Raw genomic sequence first — 27,780 nt, 5'->3', positions numbered from 1 at the left:
CATAGTTCTAGACAGACATTTTAAACACAATTTTTGCATTCAAAGTAGCAGCACCTTTAAGTAGAAAAGGCTCGCCTCTCTCTCTGCCTTCATGGATAACATTGAATCCTGCACTAGAAGCAGGTAAGGCAATCCCCAAAAGCAAAACCCACAGCAGGCAGAGTACAAGGAGACGACAGTTTTGACTGTAGGGCTCCCAAACAGTGCAGTCCTGTCCCGCCACATGCTAATGCTTTCAGTTGTAGAAAATCCAGAAGTATTACCTTGTGCTCTTGATGCCTGTCCAGCAGGGCTTCAGCACCAGCCACATCATTGGCTAGTTCATCTGCATTGATGAGGGCTTTCATTTCAGTCACCCAGCTCGTGAGGTCACGAAAATCAGCAAGGAAGCGCTGAAGCCTTGGGAAAATCAAAAGTATGTCACATCCAGTGGTAATCCCAGGATAGAAGTTGGCTTTCCTAGAGATTTGAATTTTGTTCTCAAATGACAATAATACAAACCCTAGTCCAGAGAAAGGAAAAATGCCTGAACTTAAAGGTCAACAGAAGGCAGAAAAACAGGTTCTGCTGTTCTGGGATGCGATGGCCCCATCCTAAATCACGTTTTTTTTTTTTTTTTTTTTTTTTTTGCTGTTTGAGATGGGATCTGCTTATGTTGTCCTGGCTTGTCACTGCCATGGACTCCCATCTGTAACTTCCTTGCTCTACTCTGGCCAACTCAAGGTGAGCAAGGAGCGTTCTTTACCTTTCCAGTTCATTTACGGAGTTGTAACAGACTATTCTACGTGATGCTGACAGCTCTGAGGTACTTCAATTCTGTCACTCAAAGTAAATCAAGAGTGGACAGAATTTATGAAGTTATAAATACTATATATGCCAACTACACTCTACAAAGTTGAAAGTCTCCAAAAGAATTTTAATGTAGATCAGGGAAAGCACCCTATTTTCTTATTGGTTGTAGAAGAATTTTAATCTAGTAACATGGCTGCTCTGATCATATCTAAAGACTTTCTTTTTTTGTTTGTTTGTTTGTTTTTTGTTTTTGTTTTTTTTTTGTTTGTTTGTTTTTGAGACAGGGTTTCTCTGTGTAGTCCTGGCTATCCTGGAGTGCAAGAAGAGAGTCAGTTAGTTGGGAGTCAGTGCAGTGAGTACAGTGCAGTGAAATTAAATTTATTTGTGAATTAAGTGCAGGTCACCAGAGGCAGTTGAAGCCAGAGAAAAAGGAGGAGACAGGAGATTTTGTCAGAGATAGTTTGATGCTAAGTAGAACAATTCAGTGGGAAGCTGAGGGAAGCCAGATCGAATTAGTCATCTTGGAGAGGAGTTTAAGACAGAACAGCTAAGTTGAACCAGCCAGCCAGAATTCATAAAGAACTAGAAAGGCCGAGCTTATTCAGCAGTAAGCCTCCAAGATGACAATTAGATCTGGGGAGTAAAAGTTACTCTTATAGGGGTGGGTAGGGTAGTACCGTCTCAGAGGCAAGGGGACAGGGGGTGGGTGGGTGGGATGAAAAACTCTGAGAGGCGGGACTGAGAAGTCAGGCAACATTTAGAATGTAAATAAGTAATTTTTTTAAAGATTTATTTATTTAATGTGAATGAGCATCCTGTCTCTGACACACCAGAAGACGGCATCAGATTCAATTACAGATGGTTGTGAGTCACCATGTGGTTGCTGGGAATTGAACTCAGGACCTCTGGAAGAGCAGACGGTGCTCTTAACCACTAAGCCATCTCTCCAGCCCCAAATAATAATTTTTTAAAAAGTTACTTTTACAATTGGTGATTTTTGGCAGGGTACAGATACATTCTTAGTCCCTAAAATTGACCCCTCTGCCTTTCCTGTTTATACAAGAGTCAGACTCGGATTGCTAAGCACCAAAACATCATTTGCTACCTGTATGAGTCATCAAGCCGTGCATGTCTCTCTGCTGCCCGAGTTCGGATCTGCTCCCAGTTGGTAATCAGCTCCTCTCGTTTCACCTGGATCTGGTTGGCACTCAGAGGGTGTGACTGTTGCAGACGGTCAGCCTCGGCACACAGGGCTTTCACCTAGGAACAGATTCTATCAGCATCACTCTACTGCCCCTGCTAACTGAATAACATAATCAGTGGTTTTCAACCCACCTTGTGGCCAGGTGTAGTGGCACACACTTTTAATCCCAGTACTTGGGAGGCAGAGGCAGGCAGGTCTCTGAGTCTGAGGCTGGCTTGGTCTGCATCATGAGTTCCAAGACAGTCAGAGCTATACAGTGAGACTAGGTCAGAAAAACAGAAACAAGCTCACCTTGTCCTCTAGAGCGGCGAGATCTCTCTCCAGACCCTCATGCTTCCGGAGCAGAGCTTGGACACTTGCTAAGTCTCTGCCAAAGTCATCAGAGGCCATTAACTGCTCTTTCTCCTTAATCCAGCCAATGGTCTCATCTACATCCCTGCAGAATAGGAACCAGTCAACCTAGGGATGCAGCTGTCCAAGTGCACAGGGAACACCAGAGTCCAAGCTCTGCTCTGCTCTCACAGCCCTAGTACCTGTTAAAGCGCTGGACCTCAGCAGCACCGAACAGCTTCCCCTGCCTTTGAAGAGCCAGGCCTTTTAGTCGCTGCCAAGCTGCATTCACCTCATCCTGCTTGGTCTTGATCAGCTCCTCTTCAGGGTGCTGCTCCTACACAGGGAGAGAATGGACCGATCTGCCTGCCACCTGTGGCCCCTGCAAGTTATTCTGGGCCTGGTTCAAGAGCACAAGTCAGTCTTCACAACTGTAAAGAAGTCTGAGTCTGTGTAATAGGAAGGGAGCTGCAGCTCAAGAAAGCATCTCCTTTCAACAGACTGTTTCTATTCCTTGGAGAGTGTGCTTAGCCTGTAAAGGGTTATAAATACCAGGTTTTTGTTGTCATTTTATCTTTTTAAGACAAGAGTCTCATTATATCATTATATTATTATCCATCTTATTCCTGGATGGCCTGGAATTTGCTGTGTAGACCAGGCTGTTTAGTGATTCATCTGCTTCTGACTCCCAAATGCTGTTGTGCCTATGCTTGCCCAATACCAGATATCGAACAAACTGGGGATGAGATGGAGAGACGATTGAGCGGTTAACAGCCTTTGTTGGTCTTGCACGAGACTGTTTAGTTCCCAGCACCAACACAGTGGCTCAGGATCATCTCTTAACTCCAGTTTCTTAGGAGCCAATGTCCTTTTCTGATCTCTGTAGGAATCAGGAATACATGGGGCACACACACGCACATACAGGTGAAATATTTATACACAAAATGAAGAACATCTAGTAAATAAAAATTTCAACAGAAATAGACACACTGAGTGTAAAACTTAGTGTAACTTCATCAATATACTCCCATCTATTTCAAATGCTCAAAAAACTAGCATTAAAGTGCCTGTGAGGCAGCCAGTACTGTCTCCCAGACACAAGGCTCATAGGGGCCAGAGTTTATTCCTAGAAGTGAACAGGAGACAACTTGTTAATAAAACCCCCATTGCCACCCCCACGCACATTACAGAGCTTTGCTTTCTCTTAGCTAAAAAGAATATCTGCAGAGGTCAGGGTGAGTATCTGAGTCCTGAGGCTTGAGGATTGGCCTGACTGCTCTTACCCAGCATGGACTTTACAATGGCTTGGAGCTTGAAGAGGACACTGGCTCTCTACAAGGACAAGATATGATTGTGCACTTCTGGCTATCCTCTCAAACACTGACTAAAAATATGGAAAATATATTGACACCAAAGCCCTGGAAATTTAAAATCTGAACTCCGTCCTATGGCTTGATTTCCTCAGAGCACATTAAGTCACAGTGTAGTACATGGCACCAGATGAAAACATATGTAGGCAATGGAGAAAGGTGGCTTTGCCCAACCCATCCCCCTCTTTTCCCCTTTTTGGGTTTTAAGAAAGGGTATATCAGTAGCCCTGGCTGATCTTATCCTCCTGCCTCAGCATCCCAGTGTAGGGAAACAGATGTCATCACATCTAGATGTCTCTGTCCCTCTTACGGACCTCCAGAGCTTCCAATGGAGAACCCATTTGTTATCATGTCCTTCTCGAGGCCCTCGGAGCCCAGAAAAGCTTCAGTAGGAAAGACAGGAAGAGCCATCACTACTGGTGGATGCCTGCCAGAATCACGTAAAAATTTACTACCACACCCTGGTTCAAGGTCTGAGGCAGAGACAAGTTCTAGAAGCCCAATAAAAGTTCATCCTGCCCAGCCCAAAAGTGGGTGGGAGCAGAGAAATCAAATGAACTCTGCCTTTCCTGCCCCGGCTAGGAACAATCAGAATGAAGCTTTATTTACATCTAGACAAAACTTTTAAGATACTTAAAAGAGCTACTTATAAAACTTTTTCTTTAGAAATCAGGGATCATAGCTGGGTATGGTAGTGCACTTTGGGAGGAGTCAGGCAGATATCTGTGAGATGGAGGCTAGCCTAGTCCACAGACATACCTCCAGGACAGCCAGAAATAATAACGATGCCCTATCTCAAAAACAAAACAAAACAACAACAACAAAAAAACCAAACCAAAACAAAAAAAAAAAAAAAAAAAAAAAAAAGAAAAAAAAAATGGAAAAGAAAAAAAGAGAAGAAAAAGAAGAAAAAGAAAAAAAGGAAGAGAAATTAGGAATCAGACAGGGTGGGACAGAGTTATGAGTACTTGCTGCTCTTGCAGAAGACCCAGGTTCAGTTCTGAGTACCCTAGTACCACAGCCATCTCTAACACTGACCCCACAGGTCTCCAGTCACCAGGCACACACACAGTGTATGCAAAATGCCTGCATACAAAGTTAAACTAAGGTGGTCCATTCCATTTAAACACAGGCATCAGACAAGTTCTCTTTCACAAGACAGCCTAGATGGCCACCTGATGCTGTGAGCAGTGGACATCAACATTCATTTCTCACCTGGATAAGTTTGGCAGCAAACTGGTTTACTTCATTAACTCTTTCTTCATGAGCAGCCAGATCAGTCTGAAACTCTTCAAATTTCTTCTGTAGTACCTCTACATGCTCCAGGTCCTGGCCCAGCTCCTCAGAAGTCACAATTGCTTCCTATTCAGGGACGGAACCAGCTCCAGTCAGCCAACAGTCAATTAACAAAGGTTGCCATGAAGATACATTAGGGCTGGGGCCACATTCACTCTAGTGGACAATTCTCTCTGCAGCTCTGACTTCTGTCTTCTAAGTGTTCTTTCTCAGAGATTTCAGGATAACAGAACAAAAAGTTCCTAGAGAGCAGCTGAGACAGTCTCCTGATCCTGCCCTCCATCTAACCTAGGGCTGCAACTGCAGACACAGAGGGAGACCACAGGGAGGTTCCTTGCTCTTGGGAGAGCCTAGCATACCCGCCCCCGAAGCATACCTTGTCATTGATCCAGTCCATCACATCCTCACACTCCCGCAAGTACTGCACCAGCTTCTGTGCCTGCAGCAGTTTGATTCCCTTCTCCCGCATCTTCTCCAAAAGCAGCTCCCACTGGCGGTGTAGCTCCATTAAACGTGTCTGGGGGTTAAAAGTCAGACCTTTAAGCTAGGCACGGTAGCACATAACTTTAATCCGAGCACTTGAATCTCTGAGTTTTACACTAGCCTGATCTACAAAGTGAATTTCAAGACAGCCAGGGCTTCATAGAAAACACTGTCTGGAAGAAAACAAAACAAAAACAAAAACTACAAAAGCCAGTGAGGTGGCTTAGCATGTAAAGACTCTTTCTTGCCACCTGAGGAGTTGCTCAATTCCCAGAAGTCACATCCAAAGGAGGGAACAGATTCCTGAAAACTGTCCTATGACCTCCACATATGCACTGTGGTACATCTCTCTTCCACTCTCTTATACGATAACAAAATTAAAATTAACAAGAATTACAATGTGAAAATCCTGAGGTAACAGCAGAAGAATGCCATCAGGCTCTTCACAGAAAAGGCTTTGTAGGACATTATGGTGACAGGAGTTGAAGTGTTCAAACCTTATCCCCACACAGTAGTCACAGAGCATAAAGTATTCACTTCCCAGCACCATTGGGTGTTCACAGCACAGACCTAGTAAGGACCTAAGAGCCGAGGGAAGTTAAGGAAGCACTTTAACCTACGTGCTGTGTTCTAGTCCCAGCTTGGGACCTTGATTATGTCCACCCCATGATACTGCAAGTTTCTGGGTCACACTAACAGGCAAAGTTGTATCACACAGGTTCAAACACAAACAGAAATGGAATCTGGGATCCACCCATATTGAGATGTCACTCTCAGCACGAGGAAAAAAAATAACCTCTGAAAGCCAGGGGACAGTCAGCATGGGTGGAGTCTCTTACAAACAAGCAGAGAGAAAGCTGTGAGAAATGAGAGCTCGCTCACACAGTTCACTGCACAGTGCCATGACGAGAAGGGAGGGAAAGGCAGAACAAGGCAATACTCCACCTACTCGGATGTGAGACCCAATGTGGGTGGCGGTGACTATGGGGCGCCAAGCTGTCCGGTATGGTGTGAAAGTCTAAACCAGTGACAAGACAAGTTATACAGGACACAGACACAGCTTTCTACTCCACCCACTTGCCTACCTGCTAATGCTGCCTGCCAAACTAACTTTTGGGACAATTGCCAAGGCAGGTCAGCATCACTATAGGAACTGTGAGCCCAAATACTAGGTGACAGAGTTCTTAAGAACAGGCTTACAGACTAGACAGACCTTACCCTCAAGTCCACTGCTCAACCATACAAATTTTATGTTCAGTCAAGACACAACTCAGATGCTGGCATAATTTTCCCAGCCCTGAAAGTCAGAGAGGGCCCAGCTATCCAGGCTGCCTACAGTCCAGGAACATGAGCAGGTAGGACAGCAAGAACATTTAAGAAAGAAACATCAGAACTGACTGGGTTGGAAAGAAGGCCTGGCTCTGACTCAGGTGATTTCCCAATACAGCCATGAGCCAGCAGTGGGAGCTTTCAGAGATGCAGGAACAGGAACATTACAGAACGAACGATGACAGGCATGGAATACAGCAGACTGCCAGAAAAGAGGAGCACCGTGAAATTCTACTTCTCAGCTGTGGGGCACTGGGCAGGTTATTCAAAATTCTCTAGGCCTTGGTATGTCTACTCTTCTATGACACAGAGACATGGAAACCTTGCAAGCTTATAGAAATTATAAACATTAGTCAAGTGTCCTGTAGTACCTTACTAGCTACTGACAGCAACTTGACAAATGCTAACAGTGTATACAGTTGGTTGATAAGCTTTCAAAATGGAGCACAAATAAACTCAGGCTTGAGTCTTCCCTCTCTCAAGATGAATCCCAAAAGTCAATCACTTAAGCCTGTTTCTCTTGGCCTATCTAAGCTATATTATATTATACAGTCCCATATACCCCAGGAAAACTTCTACTAAGAAGTCAACTGACTTCATTTACCTAATAGGACTATATTAAAAATGATGGAAAATACTTGTATTTAATTGAGAGATGTATTATACTAGCCAAATGAACTCAATATAATTAATCAGTTGGTCATAGGACAACTGGCACTCACTTTTCTCAAAATTATTACTAATAGTTAACAGTTCCTAGCTGGGCATGGTGGTGCATGTCTTTAATCCCAACACTTGATCTCTGAGTTAAAGGCCAGTCTGGACAGCCAGTGCTACACAAAGAAATCCTGTCTTGAATTTAAAAAAAAAAAAAAAAGTCTAGATTCACCAGGATGGGTAGATGAGTAGGGTCCATTTCAGAATACCCTGAGCATAAGACACTAACAGAGCAAATGGCACAAGTATCTCTGATGAGGTAACACATACTACAATCTCAGCATTTGGGAAGCTGAGACAAGAGATCGAGTTCAAGCACAGCTAGATCCTGATACAAAGAAAGAAAACAAAACATACAGACAGGCAAGAAGTGTACGCATCAAAGAGCTGAAGAGATGACTCAGAGTGAAATCTACACACCTCTCTTACAGAGTCTGAGCTCAGTCCCCAGTATCCACCTAAGGCAGCTCACAACCCCCTTTAACTCCTGCCTCAAGGGGTCTAACACCCTCTTTGGGCCTCTGAGTGCTCATGCACAAGCACATATATAATAAAAAATAGAAATTAAAATTTACAAAAAGGGCATCAAAGATAGGCAAGGGTATATCCTTTTGAGAAAATCAAAATGGCAATGAAAAAAGGGTACTTTCTCCCTTAACACTATGGTATTATTAAACAAGCATAGAAAAATTATTTTCTTGACTCAAAAACTAATGGGCCCCGTTTAAAGATGCCTGTCTCAAAGTTACCAATCACCCTCGGAAATACTAGAGCTGGCTGACAATCCTCTTTAACATATGAACATATGCTGACTCACTCTACTCCAAGAATACTAATACTGTTCCTATCATATACACAAACCCTGGTTTCCAGTCCTGCTTTGAATCATAATAATACCTGATCTATGGATTTCACTAGGAGACATAGAGTATCTCGAGTCTGAAAAAGCTGAGCTTCCAAAGTGCTCACCCTCCTTTCCCCCGCTCCTGCGGTGAGGCTTCTGAGCAGGTAAGTGTTCCTACTTACCCGGATGGTTTCAGATGCAAAGTGTCCTTCAGAAATCATCAAGTTTCCTGTCTCATCCAGCTTCACAATGGCTCCTGCGTTGGCCTGCACTTCAGCTTCAAAAGCTTGGTGCTTCTGGAGCTTTCCCTGGTAGTGGAACACAAGTAAGTCTCAAGTATTACCACACAACACTCCTCTTGTCCCCATCCCAAAGGTTCCTTATCCTCAGGCCCCTCTGCTCTAGTGACGGGCAATCCATCATATATATGTATACACACACATAGCTTTTGTATTTGATATCTATATCTATCTATATCTCTACAACCCTGGCCTATGAACACTTTCAACTTTGCAGGTGCAAACACTTGACTCAAAATTTATTGTCTATGAAGAAGCAGTTTTTATCTAGAAAAACAAGAGCACACTCAGTTTTCCCAGCTTACAGTGCTTACCCTGTTTAATCTGCTCATTCACATTCAACTTGCTTAGAAGTCACACTCAAACCTTGCCTGCATTCTATTTTTTGTGTGTGTGTGTCTTTTTTGTTCATTTGTTTGTATTTCGAGACAGGGTTTCTGTGTAGCCCTGGCTGTCCTGGAACTCACTCTGTAGACCAGGCTGGCCTCGAACTCAGAAATTGAACTCAGGCCTGCCTCTGCCTCCCAAGTGCTGGGATTAAAGGTGTGCGCCACCACTGCCCAGCCTGCATTCTATTTCTTTAGGATTTTTTGTTTGTTTGTTTTTTAATTTTTTTTTATGTATGTGACTACACTGTCGCTCTCCACAAACACACCAGAAGAAGCAGGCAGATCTCTGAGTTTGAGGCTAGCCTGGTCTACATACTGAGCTTTAGGTCAGCTATGGTAGCACAGTAAGACCTTGTCTCAAAAACAAAAAATCCAAAATAACCACCAAGACGTTTTCTGGAAATGCCTGGACTTCCAGTAGCTTTGAGATAGCAATTTATGAACCATTAGTTTAAAGTAGTAGTTCTCAACCTATGTGGTCACCAAGACCATTAGAAACACAGATATTCAGATTATGATTCATAACGGTAGCAAATTACAGTTATGAAATAGCAACAAAAAATAATTTTATGGTTGGGGTCAGCACAACATGGGGAACTGTATTAAAGGGTTGCAGCATTAGGAAGGTTGAGAACCACTAGTTCAAAGTATGCAGAAAAGAAAATCTTATGCCTGCAAGCCCCTGTTACTCTGGCCCACCCCCTCATATACTGGGGTCTTCTCAGAGGACAGAGTTGGTCTTCACAATGTGTCTGACTTACATTCTTCTAGCTACCCAATCTTTTCTGGGCCCTTGGCTTTTGACAGACAAGACCCGCTGGTAGCTCAGACATACCTGCAAGTTGGTTGGGTCTTTGTAGTTCTCATCAGATGCAACTTGAAGCTTCTCCTGAATCCACTTCTCCAACTCCTCAGCATCTCTTTGAAAAAACTGGAATCGATAGGAATCCTCCAGCTTTTGTCGCCGCAAGGTAGAGAGCTCCTTGAAGCGGTGGTACCGGTCCAGGACCTGTTGCCGTCTCTCCTGGATGTCCTCGGCTGTTTCCAGCACTTTGACCCCACTTGGATCCATTTTCTGAAAAGACAGAATGAGTAATAAGCTCCACAGACAAGATACATAATGCAATTAGGCTCTCTGAAGGAAAGGAATCAGAAAACCCAAGCAAATAAACTATGAAGTAGCCTCTTGTAGGGATAAAGCCCTTATGACCCACAGCTATGGTAGTGGTGTTAGGCAACCCCTCAAGGGTCCACAGGCTGAGAACCACTGAGCTGTTATTTACTGCTCACAGCAGTCACCTACTCTGGGGGGGGGGGTCTTCAGAGGATGGTTTTGATGGCAACAAAAAGTAAAGGGCTTAAATGGAAGAGCTAAGGGGCTTCAAGTTTCAAAGGAAACGATGTTTGCAGAATTAATAAATTTACTAAAAAAGTCTTTTCATCTTGATTTTGAATTACAGATTTTCAAATTTATTTTTTAAAGGTTTTTTGAGACAGGGGGTCCCTGGCTGTCCTGGAACTTGCTCTGTAGACCAGGCTGGCCTCTGCCTCCAATGTGCTGGGATTACAGGCATGCGTCACCACTATCAGGGTGACTTTTTTTTAAAAGACAGGTCTCATGTCATAGCTGGCTACTTGCTATGTGGTTACAGATAACCCTGAGTTTCTGAGCATCCTGGGTGTAGAGATTACAAGAATGTTCTACTGACACCAGGTTTTATGCTGTACTGTGGATCAAACCCAGGGTCTTGTGCAACAAAATTGAGATACATTTCCCACCCCCAATTTCCCAATTTACTCTTAAACCAGATTTCCTCTTTGTCACAGAAACTGTGAAGACTGGTGTAACAGACAGTGAGGCTTCACTAAACCCTTATTTATTTATTTATTTATTTATTTAATTTATTTTTAATGATTACACTGTCACTGTTTTCAGATACACCAGCAGAAGGCATTAGATCCCATTACAGGACCTCTGGAAGAGCAGTCAGTGTTCTTAACTGCTGAGCCATCTCTCCAGCCCCTAAACCCTGTTAAACATGCAGTTTTGCCAAATTTAATATCAAGAAGAGAACTTGATCTACTATGTGAGAAACAAGGATAATGCTACTTAGATCTTGTAAGAAGTAAGTTACCATGAGAAGAGAAAGCAGCAGAACAACTGCCTAGCAAGGTCATCAATCCCATCCCAGCATCAAAGAGAAAAAGAAACCATTTTATACTCTAGTCGTTTAAGATCACAGAAAAATAGATGTAATTTTATAACAAAAAGCTTCTAAAATTCTAAATTCAGCAATACATGACCCTGTATAAGCTGCCTTTCCTATTATGCCTCGAGTGGCTAAAAATGGCAAGTGACCTTTCCCACCTTAAAATGACAATCTTTACCATATACCCCACCAATCAACTGATTCTTCAACACCACCAACACATTTCTCTCAGGAGGCTGAGGCAAGAGAATGGAGATTTCAAGGCCAGCCTGAGTTACATAGATGTTTCAAAAAGCAAACAAGAAGAGTTGAAGAGATGGTTCAGAGGTTAAGAGTATTAGCTACTCTTCCAGAAGAGGCAGGTTAGGTTCCTAGCACCCATATGGCAGCTCACAACTGCCTATAACTCCAGTTCCAGGGGATCCAATACCATCCTCTGACTTCATGGACACCAGGCACAAACATGGTACACGTAAAATACAAACAAGGGCTGATGAGATGGCTCAGTGTACCACACACGCCTGGAAGCCTAAGTTTGATGGTTAGAATCTACACAGATATGGGAGAAAATCAATTCCACAAAGTTGTCTCCACATGTCCCCTCATGACATATGCATTCACATACACAATAAATACTCACAGCCTGTGTCAAGAATAGTAGCCTGTGCTTGAAATCTAAGCACGCTGATGGAAGAGGCGAAAGGATTGTTACAAGTGACACAGTCTGGCAAACATATCAAATACTAGGCCCACATCTAGGCTAGAATGAGACTGTCTGAAAACAAATCCAGCCTAGAGAGGAGATCCTGAGTACATGAAGTAGGGCAGATGAGCATTGATGTCCCCTCCAGATACTGTTCTATGAACTGTGTGAAAGCTATAAAAACTGTGTTACCTGAAATACCTGGGAACTTTTTCCCTGTCCTGTTGCCTGTTGCAGCTAATGGATGAGGGAATGTCTGGCAGGCTCAGGATTGAGATGAAAACCTGTGAGGGTGCTGTCCACACCCACAGGAAAGAACACTCAGTGAGAACTGTGTGCACTTTGACCAGCTTCAAGGACAGTGTCCTGATGAAGATATTACCTTCCAGGGAAAACTTGAGGGGATTTTAACTGTAGCTTCGTGTCTTTCAGATTTTACTCTATGGAGTTACTTGTTTAATTGTCTGATTTCCGTGGTATAGGACATCTGCCACTTGAATGCTAAGCAACACTCCACCACTGGGCTGTGCACGCTTGCGTGTGCATGTATTATATGTGTACATATGTGCCTCCAAGTACACAAGTTTGTCAGACACTCTCCTCTGTCTTTTAAAACCCTCCAACGCATGAGATGACTCAGCTGGTCAAAGCAGCTTGCTGCCGCCCTGATGATCAGAGTTTGATTCTTAGGACTTGTATGATAGCAAGAACCCACTCTGACAAGCTGTCTGTGGACCTCCATGATTCTCAGGATTTGTATGACAGAGAGAACCCACTCTGACAAGACCTCCATGCACAAGGTGGCACAGGAGCACCCCCCCTGGACACACAAATACATATGTAATAAACATCTTAAATATATATTATTATTATTGTGGGATGTGATGGTAAGAAGAGTAAGAAGGGAGAGAGGGAAAAAAGGAGGGAAGGAAATGTACAGATCCCAGCTCTTAATAGCGCTGAGTCATTTCTCCTGCCCCATCTTTTTGTTTGTTTGTTTGTTTGTTTGTTTTTTTGAGACAGGGTTTCTCTGTGTAGCCCTGGCTGTCCTGGAACTCACTCTGTAGACCAGGCTAGCTTCCAACTCAGAAATCCACCTGCCTCTGCCTCCCAAGTGCAGGGATTAAAGGCGTGAGCCACCATTGCCCGGCTACCCTTATTTTTTTATGTTCTTAAAATGAGTACATGTTATTAACGCTCTTGGTATGATAACAAGGATTGTTTTTAAACATTTAAATATAGAAAGGCAATTTAAAAAATAAACTTTAAGCCAGGTATTATGTAACATGCCTATAATCCCAATACTCTGAAGGCAGAAGCAGGAGGTTCTCTTAAGTTTAAGGGCAGCCTGGTCTATATATAGTAAGTTCTAGGCCAGCCAGAACTACATAGTGAAACCCTGTCTCAAAATAAACATATATGCTTGTTGACTAAATAACCAACCAAATTCACAAATTCATTTGCAAGAAGTAGAGTTGGGAGCTGGATAATGTTTCTCTTTCTCTCAACAATGTAAAAACCACTACTAAGGTAAATGTTAAGATTTGTGACAAGAATGACAAATAATCTGCTAATAAGACACTCAACTAGGTATCACCAATCAGTGGGGCTTTGCAGAATGCTCCCTAAGGAAGCAGCTACTCTTCACTAGCACGGGCTGACTTCAGACAAACAACTCAGCAAGGCACAGCTCTGGACCTTTGTAGGTAGGTGAAACTGAAAACAACTATCAATTCTTAAAATGGCCTTCAAAGTTCCTTAAAATTAAAAGCTAGCCAAGTTGGTGCCACATGCCTTGTGATCAACACTGGGGAGATTATTAAAGGATGCTTTCCAGCTGAAGGCAAGACTGGGCTATCCAGTAAAGACACCGCATCAAACAAAACAAAACAAAACAAACCGGATGATTTATGCATTGCCACTGTTCTTATCCACAGGAAATAGTAAAGGGGGTTGGGGGGGGGGAGAGAAGGACAGTGGAAGTGCATGGCTTTAGTCCTAATACTCAGGAGGCAGAGCAGGCAGTTCAAGGCCAATCTGGTCTACAGATCGAGTTCTAGGACAGAGCTACACTGAGAAACCTTGCATCAAAAAATACAACAGGAAAAAGAAGAAAACCATCAAATGATGATTTAATTTGCTTGCTCACAAAACTTCTTAATAAGCATGTTCTCCCAGGAAAGGCATAGCTATAATATGGAGCAGTGACCACACTAAGTAGTTACTGAATGATAACCATGTCTTCAGGATCAAAGTGTGTGCTGCTTGTTCTGTCTATTACAAAAACTCACATTTTAAAACTCATTTAGCTGCCACGGGAATCACATTAGCAGTTGAACCTTGTGGCTCAGAACTAAACCCATCTACTCAAGAGGGTGAGGCTGAAGGATCTCACAGTGAGTTTAAAACTACCTGAAAAATTTGTTGAGATCCTGTCTCAAAAATGATGGGGTTGGGAATTCTAGGGAGAGGTAGCTCTCCCTGGTACAGTGCTTGCCTGGTATGTGCAAGGCCCTATGCTCAAGCTCTAGTATGGGGGATCACATCAGGAAGCAAGCCTGTCTGATGGACCAAACATTCTCCATCAGAATACTGAAGAGTCCACCTGAGCCTCTCTGCATGGACTTAGCCTGCTGTTAGTTAGGAGACTGCCCCTACCAAACAGGGAGACCATCCAGACAGTACCCACTGAGATTAACCAACCTAAAAGGCTCTCTTTGTGGACTCAGTGAAGTAGAAAGAGTCAATTCTATACCAAGTACTTTGGTCAGGCAATAATGGACTTTTCTTTCCTGCAGTAGATCAGCTGACGTCAGAAGGTGGGACGTCTGCCAAGGACAACTGGCTCTCTCTGCAGAGCTGGACATATAAAAGTCACCACCTCATTCCCGCTGCAGATTTTTTACTTATATTACTGAAAATTATTATTCTCTTTACCTAGTAGACATATTTACCTGCAAGAATTTCCATTTTCTTTTTACTACTAAAAGGATCATTGCCAGACAAAATGAAAAAAATATTTTTTAATGAACAGTACTGGAATTTCTGGAACTCTGTGTGTGTACCAAATTCCTTCCATGACTAAAGCTGCATACTAAAAGAACCCCACCCCTGCTCTGACAATACGCAGCAGTCTGATAAGGCATACACCAGAGAATGTTCCAGGCTGTGTCTAACCTAATGAGATTAGCACCTTTAAATCACTCAGAAGGAAGAATCTGAGAAATGTGCCATTGAGAAACAATCTCCAAACTTACCAGCCTATCTCTTGTACTAACTACCTAAAAACCACAACAGAGGGATTGTCTAGGAGTCAACCAACCAACAGTTTATCTCCAGGCTGCCAATCAACTCTGATTTTTGAAAATCAAATCCATGTATACAGAGAATAAATGAGAGAAAACAAAATGTTCTATGTATTCTTTGTATGTTTAAGATCAGTGCTTCATTTAGCTGGTCATGGTGGATCTTTTAATCCCAGCATTTAAGAAACAGGGGCAGGCAGATCTCTGAGCTTGAGGACAGACTGGTGTACCAACAGAGTTCCAGGGCAGTCAGAGCTATACAGAGAAACTCTGTCTCAAAAACCAAAACAAGGTCTGTGAGCTGATCTCAGGGGATCAAACAAGAATTACAGCTATGTCCTCTACTCTAATGAACAAAAAGGACTTGTCAGCATTCTTATGCTACTGCCATATTTCATGGATTCTTTTTTTTAAATTTATTTTTATGTGTTCATTACTATTTTGCCAGAATGCATGTTTATATGAGGGTATCAGAAGCCCTGGAACTGGAGTTACAGATAGATGGGTGTGAGCTGCCATGTGGGTGCCAGGAATTGAACTCAAGTCCCTCAGAAGGAACATCCAATGTTCTTAACTGATGAGCCATCTCTCCAGCCCCAAATCTAGCTGATTCTAAAGGTATGAAGTCTAAAAAAAAAAAAAAATCCAAAGATACAGTAAGCATAAGAATGTCTCCTCCTCAGGCTGGAGAGATGACTCAGCACTTGAGAACATTGGCTGCTCTTCCAGAGGCCCTGAGTTCAATTCCCAGCAACCGCATGGTGGCTCAAAGCCATCTGTGATGGGATCTGATGCCCTCTTCTAGTGTGTCTGAAGATAGGTATGGTGTACTCAAATACATTTAAAAAAAAAAAAATGCCTCTTCCTCACGCTTAACACAAATTTGCACACATTATCAACTGAGCTAGATTCTCTGAACAGAGACTTACATGGGTATCTTTGTTTGCCAGGCCAGCCAAATGCCAAGAAACAGCTGCTTGAGGCCCTTCTTTTTTTTTTTTTTTTTTTTTTTTTTTTTTCTTGTTTTTTTAAGACAGGGTTTCTCTGTGTAGCCTTGGCTGTCCTGGAACTCACTCTGTAGACCAGGCTGACCTCGAACTCAGAAATCTGCCTGCCTCTGCCTCCCAAGTGCTGGGATTAAAGGCATGCGCCACCACCGCCCAGCAAGGCCCTTCTTGTTACTTGGCGAATTGTAAAATACCTTCACTAATCTATAAGCAGTTACATGCCACTATGTATCTACAGTAGGAACATGGAGAGACAGTGGATAAGAATCAAACTGTGTTAAGAAACAGACTATGGATAAAAACATTTTCAAACCAAAGGTCAAATGCTCTGGACTCCACAAATCTGGCACCTGTAAGTGAGTGGTTTAGGACAGCCTCACACACATTTCCTAGGCACTTCAAGAAAAGAAAAAGTCATGTGAAGATGAAAGTCTTTGCTTTTGCTTGTGTTTAAAGCCACTGAAACACGCTGAGTATCATGGAGGCAGGAGGACTTGGAATGCTATAAAATGGATGTTGGTTTCAGGCTGGACACTAGCTGTTCTGTTGTGTTAAAAAAAAAAAAAAAAAGGCATTTTAGGGACTCATGGGAAAAATGAGTCGGTTGGCTTTACGGAACAATTTGTTGTAATCACCCAAGGCAAAGGTCACAAATACCACTCATCAGTTCGGGTTTTGTTGTTTAGTCAGGGCCCAAATGTGCAGAACTGACAATACCTTTTCTCTGTGGCTTACAAGGCCGGCGTTTAGTGAATCTCAGATTTGCAAAGCAAGAGGACTAACATCCACAGATGTACAATGGTTTGCCTGAGAACACACTATCAAAGAACTGGTTAGCACCTACAAAATTGAGTACTAGTTGATTCTCAGATCAAACAAACCAACTGGCAACCAGCTTAGCCACAGGTTTTAGTCGCAGATAGGATAGTAAGCAGAGCAGTAAACAGTACATAAACAAGGGTTTTGGCACCATGGATGAAAACAGTCAATCCTTTTGCTTCAACCACATTCCAGGCAAGGTTGTGGCTCTCCATGTCAGCCTTCAAGTTGATTAATTTAGTTCCACTTGTTAGCGCAACTCTGCAGAGGTGAGCAGGACATCAGCATCAAGACAGCAAGAGCTCCATACTGCATTGCATCAAAACCCAGAAATGCAGAGCAACTTTGCGCAACTTACTTCTGATGCTCCCCACATACTAGCTTGCTGGTACTTACCTTTCAACCTGCAAAATTCAGATAAAAAGGGTTTATGAGTGCAATATATTAAGATTCAAGACAAGGAAAGGTTATAAACCTTATATAATTAACCGGTTTCATTTTATAAAAGGGACCTGCCTTGGACTTGTAAGCTATAATTATTAGAAAAGCCTTAAATTTTTACCTTCCACTTTAAAATATCAAGATAATTTTAAGAAGTTTTTTCTTTTTTTGAAAAAAGGCTCAATGTTAGCAAACATTGAAACACTACACATAAAACATATAAGAATGTTGTTTTGTGTGTGTATGTGTGGTTTGGTTTTTCAAAGCAGGGCTTTTCTGTGCATCCCTGGCTGTCTTGGAACTCGCTATATAGACTAGGCTGAAACCTTCAGAGATGCCAGCCTCTGCCTCCTAAGATCAAAGATGTGCACCTCTACACCTTGCTAGAGTCTTGGTTTTAAAGAAACTGCGTTCCATTTCATCACAGGGATTATGGAAGAGCTAAGTCAATGGAAAAGAAGACAAACCCAGTATACAGCACTTGTCAAACTGGAAAACACTATTTATATTGTATGTCTTCAGGTAATTTTTCTAGATATCTAAAGTTATTCCCTTGGTTCTTAGGAACCAAGCAGCCATCAATATAAAATCAGCAAACATCACATGCAAACAGCAGGATGGCAATAAGAGACTGATGAACTCATGCCTTAAGGAGGAACAGAAAGGTAGAAAACAGAAGGCTCTGGATACAACACTTCTGATCATGTAACCAGACTGTCACCAACCTTTCTACTTAACAGAAAGGTCATGCAGGCGGCAGGGCTTCCCCTCCTTTGGATCATTCAACCTCTTGGACACCAATGTGTCTTCACTGCAAGCCAGGCAAAAAATCCAAAAGGCAACACATTTTCTGCATGCTGGTCAAATACCTGAGCTCTGCGTTTACGAAACGATGACAACATGTTGAAGGAATGTGGATTCTAAAGGGGGGGGAGAGCAAGACAACACACTTCTAAGGGCAACTGGGATAGAATCACTTTAAAGTGAAGAGAACACATCTGTGAAAACACATGAAAACAGGCAAAAATCAAACAGCATACAGACTGCCCCAGTGTCTGAATCCCACCAGAAATCTGAGATGTAATCAGGGAGCCAAGGCTTCTGGGTATGGACAATTACCATCACCTAAATGTGCTGCCTTGGCCAAGTCACACTCTCTCTCAGGTCTCAGTTTACCTAAGGATTGGTTTTTAATACTGGATGTTCTTTTAAAAATAAATATGTCTCTTCTCATCCACATTCTTATGAAATAGGAATCCTGGGGCGTTTAGGCATTTGTATTGTAAAAGTAATTAAGTAAAAAGATGATTTCATGAAAGCCTGAGTATAGTAAGGAACTCAAACAACAAAGACTGACCTTGGGCCAGTTTGCTGGTACAGTACCTTTACAAAATACTATTATTTCCTACTCAAAACAAGTATAAACAGCATTTGCAGGAGATGTGAAAGGTGCCACTCGATGCACGGCTGTTCCAGCCAGATGGCTCTCTGGCCAGCTCTGTGGCCCTCTGCATTCCTGGAGTCAGCACTGGCCATCAGGCCATGGCATTCCCCTGTAAGGCCACAGCTGACGAGCCGCAGCACACCCAGATGCAGAGTGGAGCTCTCCAATAGGCAGTGGGGGTTGATAACATAGGTAAGCTGCCCTCAGAGCCTCTGTCCTTAGTGCACATTCCACAGACTGGATTGGGAGAGCTATTCCTAAGAGCCAGTATCTGCAGAGGCCCCACCTTGGAGATGAAAGCAGAGAAGGAAATAGAAAAGTATAGTTTAGGGAACTGAAAGATATACTTAATATGGCTCTTCCCACTTAAACCTGTTCATTAGATTACCTGACATCAGATTTCTCCAAGTATTAGATTACTACAAAGCATACAGCCAAGGCCAAACGCACTACCAGAGAATAGCTGGCTGCAGCTGCTCCTTAGGAAGCTAAGGATGGAGAATTGAGCTTGAGCCCAGGAGTTTGAGACACATAGCAAGGCCTCCTCTCTTCTAAGGGGGTAAAGTCAAGGGAGGTAGCAGCCCGGCTTGTTGACAGAAGTATGAGTTCAAGATCAACTACACTGACTACATAGATCCAGAGTGAGCTACGCATCAAGGCCTTGTCTCAAAAAGGAGGGAATGGAATTGCGTATCTAAAATATGTCTCTAGGCCATGGGTTTGCCATAAGAACGGTTTCACATTTGTCTGGGATAGGACAAACCTTCCAATCCATTCTTTCTATCTAGGTCCCTGGATAACGTTCAACACACTTGGAGAGTCCCTTTGAGAAATTAATGGCCCAGTTACTAAAAAAGGCTTATTGTTAATTTCCTGCAGGAGATCTACTACTGCACATTTTTTTCCCAACTTTGACTTCAATTTGACCTTTAAAATCTAAGACATTTAGTGTGAGTGGGAACCTTGGCGCAGTGGCTTCATGTAACCCACTGTTGCTGGTGCTATTCTTAAGCTCCTGTTTCCTGGCTACAAGACACCCCCACCCTGCCATCTTTGATACATTCTGTTTTACTTAAGCCCAATTGCTATGACAACGCAATTTCTTAACACATTATTAAAATGCTTCATATGGTTGGCCTTTCTTGTATTCCTTGACAGCCATGATAATTAGCTTTTTGAAAATACCAAGGTTAAGAACAGACGACTTAAAATGTTTTGGGTCTCTATATAGAAAAACCTGATTATCTGGGAGGCCGAGGCAGGAAAATCCTGAGTTTGAGGCCAGCCTGAGCTATTCAGCAAATTCCAGGCCCGCCGGAGCCTATAAAGTAAGAGCCTGTAAAGAAAGAAACATAGACAGAGACAGAGAGATGAAAGTCAAAAAGACCCTGTAAAGTGTAGTAGCTTGAAATGATCTCATCCTAGCTTTCTGGGATATTTATTTAAAACACATCGAAGCCCTCTTGATATGTGTGTGTGTGTGTGTGTGTGTGTGTCCGTGCACGAGTGTAATTCCAGCACCTGAGAGGATTTTAAAATCAAATTTCTCGTTGAGAAGCATTTCATCTAATTTGCAGGGATAGCTTCAGACAAAAGATTGTTCTAACTTCACATTGGCACAGCAGAAAAATTTGACAAAAAAAAAAAAAAAAAAAAAAAAAAAAGAAACCTTCGGCTTAATGTCTTGCATAGAAAGAAAAGAGGGGTAAGCTATTAAGTTATTTATTGGATTTGGATCTCCTCCTACCAAGCGGCGCCGCATCTAACTATTATACAGGAGCAGGTCAGCACTGGAGAGAAAAGACATTTATTTATTAACAGGAAAGAAAAAGGAGGCCGTTTCTGCAGCCAGAGGGCCCAGGACCGCCACACAGTGAAATTAAGGTCAGAGAGCCCTTCACTGCAGACGCCAGGCTCCTAGGGTGCGTGCACCGCTGCTGCGGGAGAAGGGCGGTGCGGGGGCGCTCGAGGGTGGGTGCTGCCGAGGACCACCCTCCGCCACCTGCCGCGACGGGTGGGGCCGCGGGCGCAGGAAGGGGCCCTCGCGTACCTTCCGCAGACCGTGACACTCCAGGTCGCCGCCCGGCTCTGCCGCGCCCCGCAGCCCACGCGCCACAAAAGGCAGCGGCGGCCCACGGAGCCGCCCGCGAGGCTCCGCAGCTCATCTGACCGCATTGCTCCGGTGCTAGGCCGCCCCGGGCCTTTCCCTTCCAGCCCTCGGCCCTTTCTTACCGGCTCCTGGGGGTGAGGGGCGTGAGTCGCCGCGCTAAGGGCTGCTGAGGAAAAAGATGCGCCGCCGCGGCCCTTGCCTCACGCCGTTCGCTCCGCAGCGGATAGTGACGGCGACGCGCGCGCACCGCGGCTTTTATAAACGGCCGCGCGCGCCCCCGCGGCGGCCGAGCGCGAGCGTGAGGGAAGTGGCCGGGTTGGCGACGCGAGAGGCGGGACTCGCTGCTCCACTGCAATACGGAAAGGACCGAGCGCGTCCGGAAGGAGCCGAGGCTGCGGGGCGGGGTAGTGGGGGGGTTGGGGCAAACGACGGGAGCGCGCGCGCGAGGGGTGCGGGGCGCGGCGCAGAGGAGCCGCCGCATCCGCCCACCGCGGCGTGGGACCCGAACAATCCTGCCCCGCCCAGTCCGCCCTGCAGAGAATCTGTGCCGCACCCCTCCGCCCTGGGAGCCCTTCCGAGACTGCGGCGAAGGGCGGGGCGGGGCCCGTCGCTGCAATCAAGCTGGGGATGTTGCTGCCCTGGCCGGAAAGACGCCCTGTCCCTTTCGGGTGATCTCACTGGAATGTTGGCTCCCTCTCTCCACTTTCTCAGGAGGAGGCTTGGCGCTGGGAGACCCAAGTCTGCCTGTTCTGGTGGGGGCTGGGGCCAAAATAAATGAGTTGATTTGGGGCTCCGTGTTTGAGGAGGTGGTAGGAAAAAAAAAAATCCCGATGGGGGATGGGGGGGGGGGAAGACTGATTTGTAGCACAAGGCTTTTATTTCAGGATTTGGAGAATTCTTCAGCAATCTTTCTTCCTGTTGCCAGTAGAATAGGGTGTATTCATCCCAGATGATAAACGGTATTACTATTTCTTTCCCCACTATTAATTAAACTTTGCTGTTTAGCTGACACTGTGCGTGCTACCTCTGGTTTTGAATCTCTGCACTAATTTTACAAGGCACACATTGCCTTCCCCATTTTAAAAATTAGCATCCTGATGACATAGAAGGTAGCTCTCTCCCCAGGTCAGGCACGAAGCAATCAGAGAAGCTAAGATGTGAACATAAGCAGTTAAGCAGGGGGATGCTAGACTTCTGAGAAAAGGAAAACAAAATTTCTGTAATTTCTGCCCTATACGCAACCCCTTTTCAGGGCCTGGCTCCAAACTCTATACCCAGGCCCCCCTACTGCCAAAGCCTTTTCCCTTCCTCCATTTCGGGTGACAGTTGTGTGGCAACCATTGGCGTAGCACCCAGCTCATTCCTGTGTAGCCAGGCCGACTGGGAGTTCTGCAGCTCCGCCAGGCATCAGCCTCCTGGTTACCAAGCCACCCTCCTATTTAAATAATTATAAAGAACTGGGCATTGCTCCAGACCTGGGATGAGGCCCAGTCCCAGGCTTCCTGGTCCTCTGCAGTTTGGTTTCTGCTGAGCCTACGATCTGCAAGATGACTTCTGAGCTACTCTCGCTGTAGACATGATAGTGAAAGAAGATTCCTAGTCTTTTTCCCTGGAGTGGAAAGATAAAAAAGGAGTGGACGCACCCCAGCAGCAGCTTCACAGAATCTTGAGGAAAAAGGCAGGTGTTAGGAGGCATTTACTGCCATCTTTACAGAGAAAACTGGTTGAGAAGCTACTTCCTGGACTGTGCTTTTTTTCCCCCTTTGCTTTTTTCTTTGTTTTTCCAGACAAGGTTTCCCTCTGTAGCTCTGGCTGTCCTGGAACTTGTTCTGTAGACCAGGCAGGCCTCAAACTCAAGAGATCCCCCTGCCTCTTTCTCCTGAGTGGTGGGATTAAAGGTGTGCACCACCTGAGAACAGCTGATGGTGACCATAGTAACCACCTCTTCAGCCAGCATCAGCACATATAAAATTCATATATTCGGCTTTGGATACAAAATGACTAGTATAACTTAACTGCCCAAAATTTCTAAGACCTAATGCTTCAGTGGTAAAGGATGGGTCTCTAGGCTGTGGATATTTAATCTCCATGGCTCCATACTGAAATAGGGGTTCTGCCAGGCAGTGGTGGCGCACACCTTTAATCCCAGCACTTGGGAGGCAGAGGCAAGTGGATTTCTGAGTTCGAGGCCAGCCTGGTCTACAGAGTGAGTTCCAGGACAGCCAGGGCTACACAGAGAAACCCTGTCTCGAAAAACCAAAAATAAATAAATAAATAAAATAAAAATAAAGAAATAGGGGTTCTACTGTTTCTCCCAAATGCCAAACAAATCCAAGAGCTATCAGCTCTCTTTTGATTGGGAAACTAAAATCCTGCTTGTTGGTCCATTTTCTAATCAGAAGAATGGCCGGGATAACAGTATCCTCAGGCTCCCACTCACCCTGTCTCTTGGCTTCTAATGCTGCTTCCCTTCCTCCCACCAATTTCAGCACATGCCTCACACTTTATTATGTGTGGGGATCAGAAAGGGATTTTGCAGATAATAGCCTTGTTTTTATAAAAGAACTTCAGAGGGAAAAAATAAAGCAAGCACAGCCCAGTGTGACATCTTGGTTCCGCTCCATGTTCTTGGCCACACCTCTCCTGGCCTCCTTGCAGTGAATCCAAGTGAATTCTAAGCTTCTCTCGATTACTATAGACCCTAGACTTAAAACTCTAGCTAGCCCTGATCCCCTGTTCAAAAGGTCAATTGTTGGTTGGGGAAACATGCTAATTGTCTCCTATCCACCTCTCTACCCCTATCCTGCACTCTCTCTACAAAGTTAAAATCAAGTGCTTATATTTTCCTCCCTGTAAAGCTGATTGGGAAGAGTCATGCCCAGAAAATGACTTTCCCCAGATCTGCAGGAACAGGGAGCTGGCAAGCCAGTCACACAAGTCTTCCAAACACAGTGACTCTGTGAAACCTGAGGGCCTTATCCTAAGTGAAACAGACAGAAGGACCAATATTAGATGATTCTGCTTACCTTAGAATCTGCAGCTGCTGGGTCTGAGATAACAGTACTGGATAGGGGAAAGGACCAGTTTCCATCTTAGATGAGAACGTTCTGGCAATCTAGGCTGGGCACTTCTGAACATATTCTATCATGTAAACTATATCCTTAAACAGTTTGTATTACATTTATTCACGTGTGCATGAGGTGGTTCTCCTTCTGCTTTGTGGATTCTTGGGTTCAAACACTGGCCATCAGGCTTGGTCTCATGTACCTTTACCTAGAGAGCCATCCTGGAGTACTGGGATTAATGACATGCAATTTTTTTGTTAAGGTCTCATGTTGTGTGGCCTAGTCTATCCTCGAGCTCATGGCAATCCTCCTCCTTCAGCTGCTTCAGTGTTGTGATTGCAGGAAGTGGTGCCATCATGCCCAGATTTCCTGCTAAGCTGAAACACACTTGAACAGTTTCATAAGCCATGTCAAACCTCAAAAAACAATGTTCGCTTTCCATTATCTAGAGAATAGCCTAATGATGATGTAAGTATTCATTCCAGAACCTAGAAAAGCTTGTACCGCTTGCTGTCCCTTTGGCACTGTTACTTACTGCTTTTCTCCATGCACCTGTTTACCTGCTTCAAAAGCACAGGACTAGCTGGGATGTTGTCAGCACCTCTTGTAGGAGCTCATGTACTTCTCAAAGGAGAAGCCTAGGTTTCATTCCTAGAGTTACAGATCAACGCCATCTGCCTCAGAGCAGTTCAAAGTATATACTTGCTTTTCCAACATCCTGATTAAAAAAAACAAAAGTTTTATGTGTATGAGTGATTCCTTACACTGTGTTCATGCCTAGTGCCCTTGGAGGACAGAAAAGGGCATTGGATCTTCTGAAACTGGAATTACAGCTGTGAAACTGAAGGATGCTGGGAACTAAACCTGGGTCCTCTGCAAGAGCAGCAAGTGCTCTTAACTATTGAGCCATCTCTCCAGCTCCTAAATGTGTATTATCTAATAAATGAAGCCTGGCAATCCTTAGGGACTATTAGTAAGCCCCGTTACAATGGGTATTTTTGCAAGTGCATCACATTACTCGAAGCCCAGAGCTCCTGTCTGCTTTCTGTAGATCCACAGGATATCCAATAAATTCATTAAGTGCGGCAGAGAAAAAGGAAAAATTAGTCATGTGTGACAGACATGTGAGCAGCTCTGTGGCTTATGTTGTCCTGGCACCAAAGGATGTCTAAACTTCATTATGTCACTGTAATCATCACAGTATTTGTTGAGAACAAAGGCTGCAGCCTACTGGAATTCTGTGCTGGAATTTTCAGCACATCATCAAACTGTACTAAGATGATATAGGACAATGCATGACATGACAAAAATTTGGGCACTTGGCCCAAGGAATGAGGGCAAGGCGCAGTGGAAACAGGCAGCTGAGCAAGAACTTGAGCTGCAAAGTAACAGAGCTTGTAGCATTCTGTGGTGAAGAACCTGATGCATGTGTGGATATACCGCCATCAGCTGCTGGTGGGCATGGCTGCTGAGGCTACAGTATTAGTGGGTATCAAAAACCCAGCCTTCCAATGATCTTCGTTCTTGAGACTTCATTAGGATTAACCAGCATCAAATGACAAACACCAAGACTGCTAATCACATCCAAAGGAAGAATATTAAATTGCTATAAGGGGTATTCTTAGGATGGTGAGATGGGTCAGCTGGTAAGAGCTTGCCATGCAAGCCTCACAACCTGAGTTTGAGCCCCAGAACCCACGTAAAAGTAGAAAAAGAGAACGGATTCCATAAAGTTGTCTCCAAATGCATGCTGTGTTGTTATATGTGAGACCACATTTGCCATGGTAAAAATAAAAATAGGTGGAGAGATGGGCCAGTAGTTAAGAGCACTTGGTTCTCGTAGAGGGTAGAGGACCTTCACTTGGTTTCCAGCACTCACATGGAGGCTCACACACAGCTGTCACTTTAATTCCTGGGGCATCTGATGCCCTCTTCTAACTTTACCAGTTAGTGCATTTGGCACACAAACACACACTCATATACATATTAAATTTCTAAGGCAATCTTATGTTGCCTTACGTAATGAGACCAGGGATTCATACACATTGAACATATAATCCACTAAACTACACTGCTGGTTCCCAGGGATTTTCCATAACCCCTTTTACCCACATCTAAGAGATGTAGTCTTAACCAGTGGCACATGCCCTCAATCCCAGCGATGGGAAGGCATTGGTAGAGGTAGAGGATCTCTGAGTTTGAGGCCATTTTAGATTGCAAAGTGAGTACAGCCAGCGACACAAGAGACACAGGACAGCCAGAGCTACACAGAGAAACCCTGACTCAAACAAACAGAAACAACACTTAGGGCATTGGGCACTGTGACATAAAGCATGTAGTCCCAGCCTGGGGGGCGGTGAGGGGTTGGAGACATGAGGATCAGGAAAGTTCAAGACTGCCTTTTAATAGAAAAAGAAGCTTGAGGCCAGCCTGGACTATGAGAGACTCTGGTGATAAAGAGAAACAGAGACAGACACAAAGAGAGTACCTTGTGTAGTCCAGGCTATACAAAACTCCTGGGATGAAGGAATCCTTTTCAGCCTCCAGAGCAGACTGGACTTTGGTACATGTTAATATCCTAACCTTACACTGTATCTGTTTGAGACAGAGCCTGACTGTGTAGCCCAGCTCAGCCTAGTACTTGTTACATTGTGCAGGCAGACCTTACTGTCTCACTCTCCTCTCTTAGCCGTCTCAGGGCTGGGATCATCTGCATGAACCACCACCCCCAGCTTCTCATTTTATTTTTGACAGAGGAACTTGCCCACATACAGAACTTCCCATGTACACTTAGCAACAACACTATGATAGGGTGGAGAGCCACAGCGCTATGGGGTCCTGCTTAGGTTCTGCAAACTGTGGGCTGCACAGCTTGAGTGGGCCCATTCATTTAGCACCAGATTTCCAGTTATGAACAGGCCAATTTCCTAGCAGAGAGTAGTGTCCAGGAGGAATGCCTTTCTGAAACCTGCACAGCCTCCATTTGCTGACTGAGGAAGGTCTGAGCCCATCCACTTTTTTATGCCAAAGTTGGTACATCCCACCCTGTTCCCTGCCATGGTTTGTGGAAAACAGATGTCATCTGCAAGGCTTGGGTAGACAGAAAGAGCATGTGACAGGAGGCTATGAGGACACCATTCTCTGTGGGCCCTGCCAGGTAGCCCTGCAAGTGAGGGAGACAAGTTCCAGGACATACAAGGTGAAACCCCCACCCCGAATCTGCTACCAGGCACAGCAAGGACAGTTCCTTTGTTCTATAAACGGAGGTGTGCAGTTAAGAGGCGAGACATACCCAGGTTACAAAACCAAAATGAATGCAGTCTAGCCACCTGACCCAAGTGATCATGCTGTTCTGTAACATCAGCGGACTGAGCTATTCTCACTTCTCTTCCTGGGGAGGGGCACTGCAGCCGGAGCCCAAGGGCTCCTGCACATTAGGTGATACCATAACCTAAACCCTGTTGCTAGATCAAAGTCAGTTACTGGAACGTCATTTTAAAAAAGGGGATGATACAAACCAGTTTTTCCAAGACGAAGGTCAAGATGACAAAGAGGAAGAGGCATATATTCCATATTTCGTCCTGCACAGCCATGTCCATGTGACATACACAGCTCACACACAG

The 27,780-nt window shown here is 44.3% G+C and overlaps 1 protein-coding gene across 5 annotated transcripts in view; it reads right to left on the bottom strand.

The window, feature by feature from the left end:
* The window catches only part of Sptan1 (spectrin alpha, non-erythrocytic 1), a 66,403-nt gene extending 45,017 nt beyond the window's left edge, over positions 1-21,386 (bottom strand). For 4 of the 5 annotated variants that reach the window (XM_034493692.2, XM_034493693.2, XM_034493694.2 and 1 more), the window contains exons 1-9: positions 21,215-21,352; positions 9,889-10,128; positions 8,548-8,673; positions 5,369-5,509; positions 4,912-5,058; positions 2,530-2,663; positions 2,288-2,432; positions 1,898-2,052; positions 264-399 (exon numbers count right to left, since the gene is read on the bottom strand). In XM_034493692.2, coding sequence (XP_034349583.1) covers positions 264-399; positions 1,898-2,052; positions 2,288-2,432; positions 2,530-2,663; positions 4,912-5,058; positions 5,369-5,509; positions 8,548-8,673; positions 9,889-10,125 — 1,221 coding nt within the window. In that variant the 5' untranslated portion in view covers positions 10,126-10,128; positions 21,215-21,352. Of the gene's footprint in view, positions 1-263; positions 400-1,897; positions 2,053-2,287; positions 2,433-2,529; positions 2,664-4,911; positions 5,059-5,368; positions 5,510-8,547; positions 8,674-9,888; positions 10,129-21,214 lie in introns of all 5 variants that reach the window. The other variant, XM_034493695.2, reaches the window with a different exon arrangement.
* Between the last annotated feature and the right edge of the window lie 6,394 nt (positions 21,387-27,780).

The sequence above is a fragment of the Arvicanthis niloticus genome, chromosome 2 (assembly GCF_011762505.2).
Source record: "Arvicanthis niloticus isolate mArvNil1 chromosome 2, mArvNil1.pat.X, whole genome shotgun sequence".
Classification (NCBI taxonomy): Eukaryota; Metazoa; Chordata; class Mammalia; order Rodentia; family Muridae; genus Arvicanthis; species Arvicanthis niloticus.
The sequence above is the reverse complement of the archived record's forward strand: the minus strand, read 5'-3'. Positions and strand labels throughout refer to the sequence as shown.